This window comes from Anomalospiza imberbis, chromosome 6 (assembly GCF_031753505.1).
Source record: "Anomalospiza imberbis isolate Cuckoo-Finch-1a 21T00152 chromosome 6, ASM3175350v1, whole genome shotgun sequence".
NCBI lineage: Eukaryota > Metazoa > Chordata > Aves > Passeriformes > Viduidae > Anomalospiza > Anomalospiza imberbis.
Genome location: NC_089686.1, coordinates 23,079,680 through 23,096,873, shown reverse-complemented (window position 1 = coordinate 23,096,873; position 17,194 = coordinate 23,079,680). Strand labels below are relative to the sequence as shown.

Genomic DNA, 17,194 nt, shown 5'->3' with positions numbered 1-17,194 from the left:
CATTTCAGTAAATACCTAACCACCCTCTTCAGTATCTGCCACTCACATAGTACCAACTCATCTTTGCAACAGTTTTCAATCTCCTCTGAAGTACAAAACTGGAAGTACTTCTGTTTGTCTTAACAAACAAAATTTTATGTGAAAACGGATGGTGAAAAATTGGATCTTGTACCCCAGAGCACCAGCCCTTGTTTCACTACCTGCCTCAAAATTCCTCCTCACACCTCACTTGCTGTGCTGGTCCCACTCCACAGAGAGGCCTGTGCACCCTTCCCAAGTCTAGAATTAATTGTTACTAGAGAAGCCTAAGGTTTGTGGGGACTCCGTTTACTTGCTACTTCCTGCAACAGGTGAACTTTCAGGAAACAGCAGCCTGTAGGAACATGCACAAAGAGGACAAGACTCACAGCAACAAGGTGAGATAGGTTGTTTTTCCCCCAAAAATTTTTATTTGAGAAAGCTGACAAAAGTCTCCCAACCAGTCATGACAGGTAATTCACACCAGTCCCCCACACCTGCTCCCCAGTAACTACACCAGTACAGTGAAGATCAAAACATAACACCGGAACGATGAGAGTGTACCAGTCACCTGGGGAACTTAAGGCCTCACCATCATTTTTAAGATAACTTTGTACTCGGATAAGGATGGGGAGAGAATATCAAAACAGACAAGACGGGAAAAGACCCTTTCTTGTACTGTCTTTTCAAGTTATATAAAAACAAAAGCAAAACCTTAACAGATCTACAGGCTTCAAACTGTAGGACCTAAAACTACCTTCAAATTACTTCTGTAATTCAGTCCTGTGGCACTGCTGCTGTTCTGCACTGTAACAGTTTTCAAAAACATACAAGGATAAAATGGATGCAAGGGCAGAAGAGTGGACTTAGGATCCTAATAAGCCTTTATCAAAAACCAAACAAATTAAAAGCAATCAAAGTACTTGCAGTGGAACTAACAACTCCAGGAACTGGGGAATGGCAAAGGACTAATGTATTTAGATGACAGGAGATCATTTTTACATCCTCTCTTGCACTGCCTCACCCTGGACAACTGTTTCCTTCCTAGTAATAGATCTGACTCGGGTGAGAAATTATAAAACTATGCTTTTTTTAAACTGCTAGGCTGGGCCCTGGGCCATGACAACCATATCCCTACCCAGAAGTATCAGGACACAGGACACCAGAATGCTGTGCTGCTGAACCACTTGCTCTGAAGGAATGCAGAGACGGTGAAAGAATCGTAATCATAGCCTAAAAACTGCAACAAGTCCAGAAAGTTAACCTGCCTGCTTTTTCCAGTGCCATCTGGACAGCTGAGAAATGGCAAGAAGCTGCTGGTTATTGCTATCTGGTATTGCACAGGAAAATACCAGGTCTGTTGAGGGCACAGCACAGACTGCCCCCTCAGTTGTAGAATTAGCCTGTTCCCACCCTGTACTGCCTTTTTTCAGTTCATCCACATTCTTCTAACTCCTCTGCTACCCTGCACAGAACTGTTGTACCCTTAGACCTCAATGCAGGGTACAGGCCCTCATGCCTTGTGAGCATCAGCTCACCCTGCTTTGAGGTCTCATAAAATGACATTCAGCCAGCTGCCTGGATAGACAAGAAGTCTCCTGCTCAATGTAAGACCAAGTTTCCTAGCAAGACTTGCTCCCATCTGTTCTGTGACTGTATCTGACCAAGACCTCCTGCACAAAAGGCTGTTCCTGACCTAGGTTTTCAGGAAAGCTGCTGCACCATTTCAAAACAAGAGAGGCAAATCCAAGACAAACATGTGGGGGAAGGGTGGGACCACGGCTGGATAGCTTATTTGAGCAAAGCAGGCTTCTTTCCAAGCGCAAACACACTTCCAAGCCTGCCTTAGAAGGTTCCCCTTCCTCCAGGCTGAATCACCATATGCTCAAGTGCTCTGACCTCTCAGCACAAAGACACCAGCTCCCACAGGGAGAAACACAGAGGTCCACGACAGGGACCAAACCTTGGAAGACCCTCTGTTCTCAGGCCCTGCTGGAATGATGAATCCTATTGCTTTGCACTCATCTCCATTTGCTTGAGGCTTAGATTCCAGCTGGTGAGGACAGGGAATCCCCCTGCTCTGCCCCAGTGTGACCTGCATGCCACCTAAAGAGCGCAGCAGGGTCAGGTGGTGCTGTGTAACACTGCAGTCACAGACAGATGGGAGACATCATCAAGCCATGATTATAGAAGGAGAATAGACAGCGCAAAAAACTTGCTGCAGCTGTCATGGAAATGTCTTTTTTTATTTAATCGCTGCCCCAGGAATACCCAAACCCATCATGACCTCCCCCACCCTCAACATCCAACAGGATTTCACAAGTCCCCCATTGCCTCTGATGTTCAGGCTCCCCTCCCCCTTTAGGGTCCAAGTTCCTCCAGAAAAGCTCCAGTCAGTGGGTATCATCTGTGAGATGGCTCCAGTAGGCCATGGCTAGGTCCCAGCAGTGTCCAGCTGGGTCTGAGAGGAGGGGGAAGAAGATTTGCTCCTTTACTCAATCAGCTTCTTGGCCTTGAAGAAGCGACGCAGGTAGAAAACCTGCCAGGTGGCCAGTCCGATGAGACAGCACATGGAGAAGATGCTGAAGTACAGAACCCGTGTGTTTGTAGACTCTGAAACAGACAACAAACCATTGCACCTGAGTCTGGCATCACAGGATGCACCCCAAGATGGCAAAATTCCCAGGACTTCTTCTCCTCCCTCATGCAAAAGCAAGACAGCATGAAGGCAAGGGCACGTGAGAACCAGCAGCACTTGAGAATAAAAGCAGAGGGAACAACAAGAAGGATAATAAGAGGGAACAAGGTGAAGCTGTGGTTAATGGGCAACACTGAATGGAACAGAGTAATTCCCATTAGGAATGGAGACAGAAAGAAATGATTTCTAGAGACAGAACAACAAGAGTCAGTGACTGCTTCAGGTTTCCCTTACTAGGAACAGAACAGGCAGAGACCACTATAAATGCTTGATCTCCAAATGCTGCCCTAATAACACATTTAACAGAAATGAGGGGTTTTAGAGCTCCAGCCCTCTGAAGGGGCAAACAGTCTCTCACCATTTGTGTCCCTCATCTCCTCTTCTCGTTTCTTCATATAGGCAAAGTCGTTAACGATGGACTCTGAAAGATCTTCCAAACGCCTCAATTCTACTTCCAGGGGTTTCAACTTCTCCACTTTAGCAATCTAGAAAACAGGAGAGTCAAGTCACTGAAACAAAACCAAAAGCTCCACATGGGTTTCTACTGCCAGTTTGAACCACTCCTCCCCACACGCTACAGATCTGGGGCATCCTTCCCCTTAAGAAATACCTCTGCAAGCCAGAAACTACCATTGCATAAAACACTATCACTTCTCCCACCTGTTTTCTGAAACACACTTTCCAACTACTCCTCCTACACAGTGGAGGAGCACAGCATGCATGCAAGCACACTTCTTCCTTATTCGGCTTAATGTTAGCTTATTCACAGTTGGCTTCTGAGGAGTGGGTAGAAGATCTTGCCACATAACTAACCCTCCAGTGAGTATAAGTCACAGACTGAGATACAGGTGACTAACTTACATATGTATACGATGCAGTTCCATAGGCACACAGGCTATTAGCACCAAGACTCCCTACGCTAATGCCCCAAGAGAGCCCCAGCAGCAGCGGCTTGATTATCCCGCAAGAGCTCGGGCCTTGTATCCCTCAGACAGCACTCCAGGGAGGCACCAGCAGCCCCAGAGAGCCCCAGCAGCAGCGGCCTGATTCTCCCGCAAGAGCTCGGGCCTTGTATCCCTCAGACAGCACTCCAGGGAGGCACCAGCAGCCCCAGAGCCCAGAGAGCCCCAGCAGCAGCGGCCTGATTCTCCCGCAAGAGCTCGGGCCTTGTATCCCTCAGACAGGACTCCAGGGCGGCACAGGCTCCCGGCAGGGACCCCGCAGCCAGCGGGTGGCGCTGCGGGGCCGCTGCCGGGCCCGGCTCCCGTCGGGAACAGCCCGCTTCCCTCAGGAGCGCTGGGTCATGAGGGACATCGCTTCTGTGCGCAACGCCCAGCCAGGGCCCCACGGCTCACACGCTTGGTATCCGGAAACAAAAATCCGCTGCAAAATTCAATTAGGAAGCACAGCACACAACAGCAGCTATTTAAGTTGAATGTGTAGACATGTGTCTCTGCCCCAGCTGTGGCGATAACCTGACACAAGAGTTACATAAAACCTGTGACACAAGGACACTCGAAGGAAGCTAACTGCAATTCCTGACACTTCTCCAGGTTTGGGTAAGTGTGGTTCTTGAATAGAACTTTTCACTATTACCAAGAAGTGACCAGCCCCTGCCACAACGGCCAGATGCTGTGTCCCCAGGTAATGCAGCAGAGGAAAAATGAGTTACAGAAAACACACAAAGCACCTGCAGTTCACCACCAGTCAGCCTCACAGGATTATTAGATATAAGCTGCATGATGGCCATCTCTCAGTGATCCATGCTGACGGGCAGGCAAGAAGGTACCCAGCAGAAAGGTATCCCCAAACTGCCACTTCCAGATGCAGCTGCCTGGGCATCAGAGCTGAAGAGATCCTTGCGACCAAGCCGGTGCTAGCTAATCAGCCCTTCCACTGAAGGGTCTCCACATGACACACATATCCTGGCAAGCAGCAAGCCCTCAAACAATCATCTGAGGGGTTTTATGCTGAGGCAAGCTGTATATTACAGCTCTGCCAGCGCAGCAGTGTCAGTTTGGAGTGTGTTTGAGAGGAGAGGTAGGAAGGAGTAGGTTAACCCCCTCCTGCTTTCTAGCCAATAAGTTGTAATGACAAAACCCTGTGGCCTGGCCACATATCTGCCAGCAGAGAGCTTTGCTGAAAAACTGGTACAAGTCTGCATGTCTACAGCCCAGACTCTGCTGACAGTGCTAGAGCAGCAGGTCTGTAACACACACAACGTCTTGGGCAGCTGTACTGACAAGCTAGCCTTGCACTGACCAGCTCCATTATCTTCCTTGGGGATTCATTTCCTCATTCACAGAAGGTTACAAGGGTTCCACTGGGAAAAAAAATCAAGGTTTATCTGCTTCATCTGCATCCCTTCAGCTGCTCTTAATAGGTGTAGCTACAATCTAATAGCTACTTTTAGTCTTGCATGTATTCCAAGATGTGTATCCTGAATCACGGAATCAGTTAGAGTGGAAAAGACATCCGAGATCGAGTCCAACCTAGGACACCACCACAACACCACCACAACAACTAGACCATGGCACTAAGTATCATGTCCAGTCTTTCCTTAAACACCACAACTTCCCTGGGCAGTCCTGGAACCTTTTACCCCTAATGAACCCAATATGCACAGCTGCTCAGAGAGATTTTGTAAAAAAGCCCACCAAGCATTTGTGATGAAACATCATCATCCTAGAAAGAACATCTGGATGATCAGCACCAGGATAACAACTCCAATGAGCTTCCCAGGGGTCACTTAAAGATTTGTCAAAGCCTAGCTCTCTTCTAGCATAGAAAGAGATATACTATAGCCAAGAATTGATAACAGGTAGTCGATGTGGGAAAAAACCTAGATCATCAAGCATTCCTACTGCCATCAGAAATCTCTTCACTTTCATGTATCTTCATTTCTACTTCTTGAATGGATAAAGTTATTCCTCCCAAACCCAGATAATTAAGATATGAGATTGCAGTTAGATTTTCTAATCTGGCTCACTATTCCAGCCGCTTTGCTCCAAGAACGTCTGGATCTATGAAAGTCTATGAAGCCAGACTTGGACAGTATCAGTGACCCTCATTAAACTCCCTGAATCAAGTCTCCTTGCAGCAATTCAACATGAAGAACTAGGGCTGTACAACAGGTCACTGGTACCCAACAACACATGAACATCACAAGCAAAAGGCTCAAAAAGCCTGCAATTCCATGAGAGAAACCCGAGCAACATTCCTGTCCTGAGACCTTACAGAAACTTGTCAAGTCAAACTCACAACTACTACTACAAACTGAGGAGATGGTGAAAAAAAAACCCCACACTCCAAAGCAGCGTGGTTAAACATCTGTAGCAGCTGTACAAATAATAAATCAGTTTGAGTCCTTTGCAGACATCTGTTCAACAAGGCTTAATACAGTCTACAACTCTGAGAGGTCCTCACAAGTCAAGGATGCTTGCCAGGGCTGCCAGGATCTGCATTTGGTATCAAGTGGGACTTGCAAGTCCAAATTCTTCTCTTCTTATATTTGTCCATGGACCTCTTCCCTTGGTGAGCATAAGAGATGCATTTATTCCAAGATAGTTTTATCAGTACAACCAGTGAGTATGTAGATACACAGGCATACAAGAACCTTTCTGCACAGCAATGGTGCATCTACAGTAAAGTAACTCAGTAAAGTACACTACAGTAAAGTAACTGTGCAGTAAAGTAACTCTAGAGTATGCTGTAGGGTGGTATTTAAAGGGATTTTGTAAATACAGCAAACATAATCCTCCCAGTTACGCTCCCATGGATTCACCCCATAAAATGTCAACATCTTGCAATCCCTCAGTAGCAGGTTGACAAATAGATGGTCCTATGAGTGCTCCACTCTTCCCTGACCCCAAGCACAGTTTTACTCTCCATGTAGGATGTGCTCCAGACTGACTTAAGCTATGATTGCTCTGCTCTTCCCTGACCCCAAGCACCTCCTTACATCCACATAGGAAGTGCTCCCAGCCAACTTAAACAACTCAAGACCAAATAGCCCAAAGTTTGAAAGGATATAAAAATACCAGCATGACTACCTCAGATTTTTGTTCATTTTCTATCTGGAACAATGCACAGCCTCCTCTGCTACCCACTTTCCTCTCGTTGGCATCTCCCATGCTCTTATGCACAGTGGACACAGCAACCATTTGTGGGACTCTTTCTCCATCAATAATTCTCATTTCCTCAAGCACAGGCTCTGTACTGGGGGATGACTGATCCCAAATTCTAGTGAGCCAACAGCATGATAGCTGTCATAAAAATTCAGCATCCAAACCAGTCAGGACTGTCTCAGCCACAAAATAACTGCTACTCTACACAGTTGGCTCTTGGGTCTAAGCAAGCTATGTCCTCCTAAGATGGAAATTTAGGCTTTTATGCCTGTTTCCAATGTCACATCTTCAAACCAAATACCCATTCCTGAGCAGCTCTACTGCTCTGCCAAACACCTTTACATTGATATACTGCCAGTTCTTAGAAACACACAAGAGCCATTTCAGGCCTGCTGAGCTAGGATCTCTTACAGGCAGGAAGGTAAGAACAGTAACATTGAAACTTGACCTTTAAGAGAGGGTCTGATATTAACTTAAGATGACCTCTGCTGCAGGACCTGGGAAAACTTCACCTCTCAGTGTCTTGTTGCCTCTAAATGCCAATGCCCAGAAGCTGGGTCATGCTGTCGTAGCAAAGAAATTCACACATTAGGCTCCAGTTCCCAGAGTACACAATTAATTCTAGTTGGTGTTTGTCTTTTTTTTTTTTTTCCTCCCAAAACACACAAAGCTTCCCTGCAATTGTAGTTTGCAGACAGGCTTTCATCACCACTGGGAAAACAGCTTCCCATCACGAGCCCAGATCTACAAAAGCATCACGTGAGTGCTGGGAAAGGGAAGCCTGCAGTGCAGGCAGCCAGGGGACATACCTCCTCGTAGTTCTTTGCTTCAACGCCATGCTTCATATCCAGAGTCACGAGCTGGTCCGGCATCCTCCCTGTTCCTGGAAGCATAATGAAAGGATTCCTTGTGTGAAACATTTAGCCTGCCAGGAAATCACCAGCTCTTCCCACCAGTGAGGAAGAACTCAAATCCCTCCCCTCCCCTCCCTCCATGTCTGCAGCTAACTGCGGAGGCAGTACAGTCCAGCCTAAAAATACAGAGACTTCACAATAAATCCTGGCTGAAAGAGAGCCTCCCAAATATAATGAGAACAAGCTGTAACTAAAAGCACTGAGTGTCTACAAGATGCAAATCACTGTAAAAACTGCAGAGGATTAGAACATGAACACCAGCTGCTATGAGACAGTCTAGTGAAAGACAAGTCACCGGAGGGACAAATATTCAACTGGGAGGCCCACGTTCACAGGAAGTGAACAAGCAACTTGTCAAGGTTACTGGGGCTGTAAATGGCTTTACATTCAAAGGAGCAATTGATAAACTGCTCCAACTGAGGAACGTGGCCTACAAGGACTACTGACCCTTACATACTGGAATATCTGCAGAAGCCAAGGCAATGCCTTTACCAACCATCTCAGATACCCAAGAACCACACTGCTAATGCAAACCCCAAGAGAGTAAGAGGCTTCTGAAGCTGGGAAAACATTGCCTCACAGAGCTGCCAGCTGGAGCCACACAAACAGCACATAAGGCTGCAGTCACCAGCAGATTAGGTATCTTTCAAGGCTGATACCCCCAGGCTAGGGAAACCTGTGGCTTGTAGCTTCTTTCAACTGCTACAAACTGTCACATCTGAGAACATTCACAAGAGGGGAAAAAATATCAGATTGTCACGTCAGATACTCTCAAAAATGCCGCACAACAGCTTATCTGAGTATCATGCTCTACTATACCACCCACAAAGAAAATGTCTGTATGTAACACATTTCCAAATCCCAGCATGTTGGGACATACAGCTGTCCTCAGCCAGCTGCCAGCAAAACACAAGGTCTGAATTTACTTAAACTATGAATTTCAGAGTCTCTATCCAGGAGCATGTCCAATACTCACATTTTGTCTGAGAAGGCTGCCAGGTGGGCATTCCCTCAGTCCACAAACAAATTCAATGTACAGGTTATGCTGGGTCCAACTTCAGTTGGAGCTAGGAAGATATTCCAGATCTTCGATACAACATCCCCAATTTTTTTCTCTACCCACTGACTGAACAGCTCTTCAACACCAGAGGAGAATCCCCTTCTACTGCTAGCAGGACAATGAATAATCTACTGATAAGATAGTGCACATCAGCTACCAATCGCTTCTTAAATTTCTTTATGGGAATGCACTATACAAGAGCCCAACAGATAAATTTTGATTAGGATGGAATTTTGTTTTCTTAGAAAAGACTGATAACTGTAAGAAACCCCTGAAGTCCCAGCACTGTTCTTTAACAGACTGGCTGTATACAACCCCCAGTACTCCTTTCTCCAACCACAAGTTTTGACTGCTTATGCCACACATGTTACTGGCATGCATGGAGACAGGCAGGTAGGACAGACAACAGTAGCTGTAGAAAAAAAATTCACAGCACACAGTTCAGTGAGAGGTTTTTTTAATGGTGCTCAAATTACAGCAACTTGAGTTGAGGGCTGAAGTTTGCAAGAAGAGATGAGAAAGATGAAAAGACCAGTGAACAGAAGAACAGAACTCGAAGAATAAATTTGTTAGACTGGAAAGGAGAGCTGCCAAGAGACAGTAAGAAACTAGAAACCTTAAAGCTGCCAGGTGCAAAGGGATGGAGAGCAGACATTTTGCAAGAGGTTAACATTGTCAGGAACTGGCAGGGAAAAACTCAAGCTGCTCTCCTGTAAGTTTAGTAAGCCCAAGGCAGCTCCCTTCACACTCATCAGATCCTCAGAAACTCCTTGCTTCTCCTGCAGCCAAGGCTCACCAGAGCAGGCTGGATCAGCAGCAAAGAGAAAAACAGTTGAGATTTAGAGATCAAGAACTAAACTGATACCTACATTCCTGATACCTACATTCGTCAGGTCTTCAAGAGGTCATCTCACATGCGCTCTTTCCTGGGAAATTAGGGGAGCTCTTAATTTGCAAAGTCAGTGGAAAAAGCAGGATGGTTGAACTGAACATCAAAAAGTTTTCCCACAGGAATTTTAGAAAAAATGAGTCCTAACACTCTTAAGAAAGTTTGGGAAGAGAAGGATTACAGAAGGAGCATACAGTTAAAGATAAGCACACAGAAGAGCCCTAAAGGGAGAATGCAGTGAGACCAGGCTGTTCCCCTGAATCAGCATATTGTAGGAGAGTAAATGTGCCTGGAAGCAGAGCACTGGCCAGGAAGACAGGACCATACTGCCTGGAAGAGGGTAAAAAGCCCATCATGCAAATATCCGCAGCTCCAAGAAGCACCCTAAGAACTCCTCCGCTCTGATAAGGTGAACCTTCAACATAGGATCTCTTTCTCACTTCCTCTTCCTCATTTCTGTGGTTAGGGATTGAGAAATCCTGGTTGCTTGGACCCCTCAGATCCAACAGCTCTAGGTTTCCTCTACCAACAGTTTGTCTCTTTCAATAAACCACAAACATCCTCCTTGGCTGCTGCCCTGAGTCCTGATTACTTACTTGATGAGACTGGAAAAAATACCCTAATCTTTAAAGAGAAACATGGGAATTAAACAGACTTGGTAAGTTCCCCCACTCCCATGCTGATCATAGAGAGGAAACAAGGTACTTCCTTGTGACGTGGTTACTTCTTTCTAAGTACCTTTACCAAGTCCTGCAGATGATCAAGCCTCACAGTGTCATGTCCCTTACTTTAATACTTCCTTGACTTCCAGCACAGACATGGGAGGTCTGGAGATCCCAGGTGGAATCTGGGGCACCTGGGTCCAAAAAGAAAGCCTCCAGAACAGGATCCAGTTGCTCAGTTGATGAACTCTATATTTTGGCAGCTCAGTGCCCCACAGGTCATTAAGGTAGAAACTGCATTTAGAAATACTTCTCAACTTTAAAACAAACTTGCAACAAGGGAGTCAGGGAACAAACATTTGGTACAATCAAAACAATTGTAAGGGGCTCAGTCTAGGCAAGAAACCTCTGCTCAAAAGCACCGAACTAAGAGTCTAGACACAACTAAAGAAAGAAACCTTTCCCACTTCAGTGTGTGATCACATGGAAGCTATGAAAAGGTCTGCAGGACTGTCTGGAGACTTCTCAAATATCCAGGTGTTGGAAAGTAAATAGCAGGAGTGACTCCCAGATGAGTCACTAGTGCCTGCATGTCTCAATGTGTTAGGGAACATTTGGAAGTCCTACCTTTGGAGTAAAATAAAAATATAATCCAGAGCATTTGGGGTCACTATTTTATATGTAAAACACCACAGAAGAGGTGTTACAAGCCGGATCCCTCCTAATCCCAGCAAAGAATACAGCCTTCTCTTTCTGTAAAGTTCTCTTCAACTTGCAAACTATTTACATCTTATATATGGAGCAGAAAGAGCAAAACAGCAGCTGCCTTTCAACTGATTTGAGCAATGCTGCTAGTGAATGCTCTGTGAAACACTCTGGGATCTTTTAGGGTAAGACCTAAGAAAAACTGGGCCCAAGGAGCAGAACTCTGACAGTAACCATGAAAAGATGTAGCATCTACAAACTTGCATGCACTCACACCACCACTGATGAGACTAGAGCCCACACGCTGGCCACTTTCAGCACGTCTGTCCTGAAGTTGAGCTTGGGCAGTACACACGTCACACTCACAGGAAACAAGCCCCAGCACTCGTTAGGCAACCATCCTTGTAGCACAAATGCAAAGCTGACGTCCTGCTCATTTCCCCTTCCCTTTATTGACCACTTCAAGAGCAGTTGTGGGTGCAAATCAAGGACATATTCCCTATACACACACAATCCAACCTCATTAAATAGATGTCAACCTATCACAGGATAGCTGCCAAGAACACATTGTGCTTGGATCACATTCTAACACATTGGGAAGATATGGCCCGCTCGGGTGAAAGAGAGGTCCTGGAGATGATGGCACCCAGCTCTGTCCTGGCTCAACTGCAAGATGGAGAGAAGCATGAAACTGGCAAAAGAAGTGTGATTTGCTCACTGGTACTACCACTCACTGCAACTGTGGTGACCTCTGCAGGAGAAATGCCCAATTCCCCTTTCAGAGGAAACTCAAGTGCTCTACACAACAACCACAGAGGACTACTTCAAATGCAACAAACAGAGCAGATGTTCTGCAGTGAGACTGGCCACAACCTCCTGAAGATCAGCTTTAAAAGTCAAAAAGTGTTCTGTGGATCACACTTGGGATCACTTTGCTCGTATTTCTAAACCACATAGCTACACAAATGTGATCAGAAGCTAGAAACAGCCAGCACACCTTTCATTTCACTTACCCACAGGAAGCTTGCTCTCAAAGCAGGCCTCAAACATATCATAGTCTTCAGTGGTGAAGGCAAACTTGCCCTTGGTGGCATCCTCCTTGGCATACAGGATGTGCCCAGCTGAGTCAGTTATCTGTAAGAGGGACAATGAAGGTAAGAAACACAGTACTTTGCTGCCGTGAGCTCATGCTGTCTCATGCTTTTGCTCTCAGCAAGAGTAATCCTAGCCTCCCCTTTGGATCTGCTGCTTTCTCCTTTCAACAGTTTCCCTCCTTCTTTGTGACTACATCAATTCCTCCTCTCCTCACCCACACACCAGGAGCTGACAGAGTGACTAAAAAGTAATTATTGACTCTTAGATCCAAAAACCACCAATCAACCAAAAAACAATGCTCTCCCCCCACAAAAAAAAAAAAAAAAAAAAAAACCACCAAAAATCTATTGACCAAAGAATCAAAAAAAAAAATCCCAAACTGAAACCCACTAATTTCTCTTCCTCCTATGAATCCCAAATACAGACTACATATAAGAACTATAGCTGAACAAAATTGTTAATCACTGCCTTTATTTTGCAAACAAAATTCATTAATTCCCATAGCAACAGAAATAGGGAAAAGACTTATGGGACAAGAGTCACATTCCCCAGAAGATGAAATGGAGAAGGGTACATCTATTCCTCTAGAAATGAACCATGAGTGTGGCCCTGAGTTACACAAGGTTTGGGTGCCAAGATCCATAAAAGTGGCCACTTCAGAGGACAATTCAGACTACACAGACAGAATAATGACTGCTTTGCACTAAGTCTATAAAACTACTAAGAATAGGCAAAAACTGTGGAAGATCTACAAAAATGCTTCAACAAACAGTATAAAAAGAAAGGACACACATTTCATGACGCAAACTTGAGAATAATTGTGCTCAATTAAAGGCTCCATCCAGCTGAAACACTCTGACCACAGAGAGGGGTGAAAAAAACAGAAGGTGTTACAACACTGCATGAAAACTAACAGCGTGTATTCCACTGGAATGCTTCCCATTTTCCCTCAACGCTAATTTTTAAAAGGTATGTCTGAAACAGCATGGACACTAAAGTTACTAGGGGTCTTTGAAAGACTTAAGAGACAAAGAAAGTAAAAAGGAATAATTTGGGAATCATTTTAATAATAAGACCAAAATACACAAAATAATTTGTGGCACAGAAATGGTAAGTCAGGCATTCTACTATATTCCAGCCTTTTTCCCTGTACAAAGGCCATGCAAAAGGGCTATGTACCCAGAACTATTCTACAGAAACACTCTTTATTCTTATTAGAGCACCTAATTAACTCTCTGGCACTGGATTTGAAACAAGTGTGGACCTACTCAGGATGCAAGTTGCTGCATTAGGCAGGAAAAACAACCAACTATATAAACTCTCACACTTTATGGTATAAACCATAGCAGGCAAGGCTTTAGGAACAAGCTTCCTCTATATACACATCATCCCACAATGGCCTGTTAGGGGATTTGTTGTAGTTGCCCCTACATCATATGCGGTCAAGTGTCTGAGACCAATGAGGAACACCGTTCCCCATGCAGCAGCTCAGAGCTGTACCAGTTTTCAAGTGGCAAGCAGAAGAAAGCACGCCTGCACGGTCAGGTGCAGGCAGCCGTGCTGCCATTCCCTTGCCACAAGCCACCAGCTACCTCCTGTCTGGAAGCCACCAGGCACTGGGAAGCACTGGGCCCAAGTGAGCAGGCCCATCTGCAGTAGAGGACTGTGTATGTTTGACCATGCCAACACAATGTGAAAGCCTGTGATTTGGCCACGACACGGCATGTGCTGTTTTAGTGCAGGGGTCACGATTAACCAAGATGCCTCATCAGCGTGACATAGATTCTGCACACCAGGCTCTCCATCACAAAAAGTAGTCAGAACAACATAGCTCTCAGATGCCCTTGTTATTTCGAGCACTATTTTCCTATGCCTTTGTAGGCACCAGAGCTAAACTTTATGCAGCTTGATCCATTTTTGCCCTTTGCAGCTCATGAACAGCATTCTGGACAGTAAAAGCTCTGCTATCCGCTTTCATCAAGACTGAATAGCATTACCCAAATCAGCCAAATACACTGCCCATTCAGCAGGGTGTGCGAGGGCGGGAGAAGCTGCTAATAGCCCAGCCAGAACGCTTGTGGGGGAGTCGACCTGAAAGGAATTTTTCATGCTATTCTAACGTTTACGGTAAGGCAATCCCCTACAGACAGGGCATTGTTTGTCCTTGACAAACAGCCCCATAGCGTCGAGCTCGACAATGGGGCAGAGGCACGTGGCTGCCGAACAGAGCTCAGGCGCCCCCCGCAGCAGCCAGCTGGCAGAGCCCGCGGATTCCTCCGAAACAGAGGGTGCCACTGTTAGCGCTGGGCTATCACACACACAGATCGGCAGGAACCGAACTGAGCCCGGACAGAATTAACCACCAACCTCCTCCCTCTTCTGTTCGCTGGCCCAATCCAAGGGGCCAAAGCAGACCATCCAGCGCAGAACAGAGAGTACCTGCAGACATCATGCCCTGAACTGACCTTTCCCACACAGACCACAGAGAAAGGAGGCGCCTATCAGAGAGGTTTCAGCACTTATAACAAGCCCAGCACATTGGGAGGACACAGCATACCTGAACAATAAGAAGGAAAACAAGAATTGTATACATTATTTTTTCTCCTTTGTAGCTTTTCAAACTATACATGACTTTTAAAAATTATTTCATCTTATGGTTTGAACAAAAAAGAACTTCTATAAGCAGTACCACCCAGATACCAGCTTCATCAGCAAAGCCAACCAAGACTCAAACATGGGATTGACAGGTTCACCATCACCTCCCTAGATAAGTCCTGTGTCATAAAAGTGAGTTTTGGAAGAGACCCTGGGATCAACTGACCTAAGAGTGGGCAACCTGAGAACCAGGAGGCTCGGTTACCAAGCAGAAAGAGACAGATGGGAACATGGCACTCCATCTGAAATACACGTGCCTTACTAGGCAAATACTACATCCACATTTTAAAGCCTTAATGCTGCTTGGCTCTGCCTATACACACACAAGTTTCCTCTAACAAATGAAGCAAGAACAGAACCACATGATTTTTAAACAGTAGGACTCCAGAAGCCTTCCCTAGCTATAACCAAGTACAGCTGTCAATAATGCCAGGGCCTTTGGGTATTGGTAGGCAGATGCTGGAAAAGCAATCTGATTTCAGGATGTCTAAAATACTCAAGAACACCAAGTTCAGAAACTCCTCAGCAGACCATTCTGTCTCTGTTTGCGTGCTTATTACTGAAACCTTTGGGAATGTATACAGAAATAAAAAAGGGGCCAGAAGGCTTGTTATGAACTGACTATGTAGCAACAGACCTTATTCAGCTAGGATGGAATTTTGAAGAAAGCAGATTTTGAAGAAAGGCAGATTGTGGGCAGAATTTAAGTGAAGCTGTTCAAGTTTTATAGCTGTGTGTCACACAGGTGTATTAGTCACAAATATTCTGCAAATCCTGTACTTCCTGAAGATCCTTCAGGATCATTTTTTTTCCCTGCAGCAAATATCTGCCTACCTAAAATCCATGCAAGCCACGGCACAGCAACATGAGAATAGCCATTTTGGGTACCAGAACCTGGTACGGCAACATTTTATCAGCCCCCTTTGCACCGCGCCAGGATCCGGTTGTGCCAGGCCCTAAGCATGGAGGGAGCCCTCGGAAAGCCACGTCACCAGAACTCTTTCCTGCTCGCACGGTGTCAGCAGCCTTGGTACAGCTTTATCGGAGCGGCCCATGTCGCCAGGCGCCGGATAATCCGCATCGCGTGCGGATTAAATGGCACACTGCGGGACGGGCCGCTGCAACTCGGTCTTTGGGGAGAAAAAGCTCCTATTGGGCTCAAGCTAAAACGCAGCCCTGGTCCCTCGCTGCCCAGCACCCGGAGCTCCTGGGCGGGCTGGTGGCCCCTCGCACAGGGCGCGGCGCGGTGCGGTGCGGGCCGGGCGGCTGTCGGCTCACGCGTGGGCCGGTGTCACGCGTGGAACACGTCACCCCTTCCTTCCTTCCTTCCTTTCCCGCCCCGCGCGGCCGGCGAGGGGAGGCGGGGCCGCGCCGCCCGCCCCGGCCACCCCCGCCCCCGCGGCCGGCCGGCCGGGGCCGCACCTTGAGGTTGGCGGAGGGTCCGGTGGAGGAGCCCGGCGGGGCGCTGATCTCGTACTCGCCCGTGACCAGCGTGTCGCGGTGGATCTCCTCCCGCAGGCACTTCCGCGCCTTGCCCGGCAGCTGGAAGGAGATGGGCCGCGCCGGGCCCGCCAGCAGGAGCAGCAGGAGCAGCGGCAGGAGCGGGGCCCGCCCGAGGCGGGGGCGGCCGGGCAGCGGCGGCAGCGGCATGGCGGCGGCTCCGAGTGCGGCGGGCCGGGCCTGCCTCCGCCGCACGTGACCGCCGCCGCCGCCGCCGCCGCCGCGCGTCAGCGTGGGGCGGGGCCGGGGCGGGGCCGGGGCCGGGGCGCTGAGGCTGAGGCTGAGGCTGAGGCTGGGCCTTGGCCTTCCAGCGGTCAAAGGAGTAAAGAGGTTTATCCGGTAGTGACGGAGGGCAGCGAGTAATAATGGTTTCGCTCGTTAAAGAATTGGAAAGTTAGAGCAAAAGCGAAGCGTGCTCCGAGGCACAGGAGCATTCTGGGGATGGACGAGCAGCCCGAATCTTCGTGGGACTGCCTCGCGGCTGAGGTCCTTCACTGGGAGAGACACTTGCTGTTTATTGTATGGGGTTTTTTCATTTTTTGAGGAGTAACTTCCCTCCTGACTTCTTCACACAAGAAAATTCAGTATCAGATGTCTCGCTTCTTTGCATCAATGCCTTGCAAATACCATTCAATAGGAGTATCCAAGTGTTTTAACAGCAAATAAAATTATAATGATTTTTGAAGACGACATTACTTTTTTCTCTCCTTTTCCAGCATACACTCAGATCTTCTTTTTTTTTTTTTTTTTTTTTTTTTTTTTCCCTCTTGATATATTTGATATATTTCCCTTTGATATATTTGTTCAGGAAGATAGCATTAGGTAACCACTGACCAGCTTTGGGCTGCTGCTTCCCCCGGCACCACATCAT

The 17,194-nt window shown here is 46.9% G+C and overlaps 2 protein-coding genes across 2 annotated transcripts in view; one reads left to right on the top strand and one right to left on the bottom strand.

The window, feature by feature from the left end:
- Positions 1-13,455, top strand: part of EIF2B2 (eukaryotic translation initiation factor 2B subunit beta) — a 78,173-nt gene extending 64,718 nt beyond the window's left edge. The window contains exon 9 of the transcript XR_010999920.1: positions 13,444-13,455. The gene's annotated coding sequence lies outside the window, so the exon portion shown is untranslated. The remainder of the gene's footprint in view (positions 1-13,443) is intronic.
- On the bottom strand, positions 427-16,521 carry TMED10 (transmembrane p24 trafficking protein 10). The gene is made up of 5 exons (XM_068192814.1): positions 16,246-16,521; positions 12,087-12,207; positions 7,653-7,726; positions 3,075-3,201; positions 427-2,631 (listed from the first exon to the last, which is right to left on the bottom strand). The coding sequence occupies exons 1-5, from the start codon at positions 16,471-16,473 to the stop codon at positions 2,510-2,512; spliced, it is 672 nt and encodes a 223-aa protein (XP_068048915.1). The 5' UTR covers positions 16,474-16,521; the 3' UTR covers positions 427-2,509.
- Between the last annotated feature and the right edge of the window lie 673 nt (positions 16,522-17,194).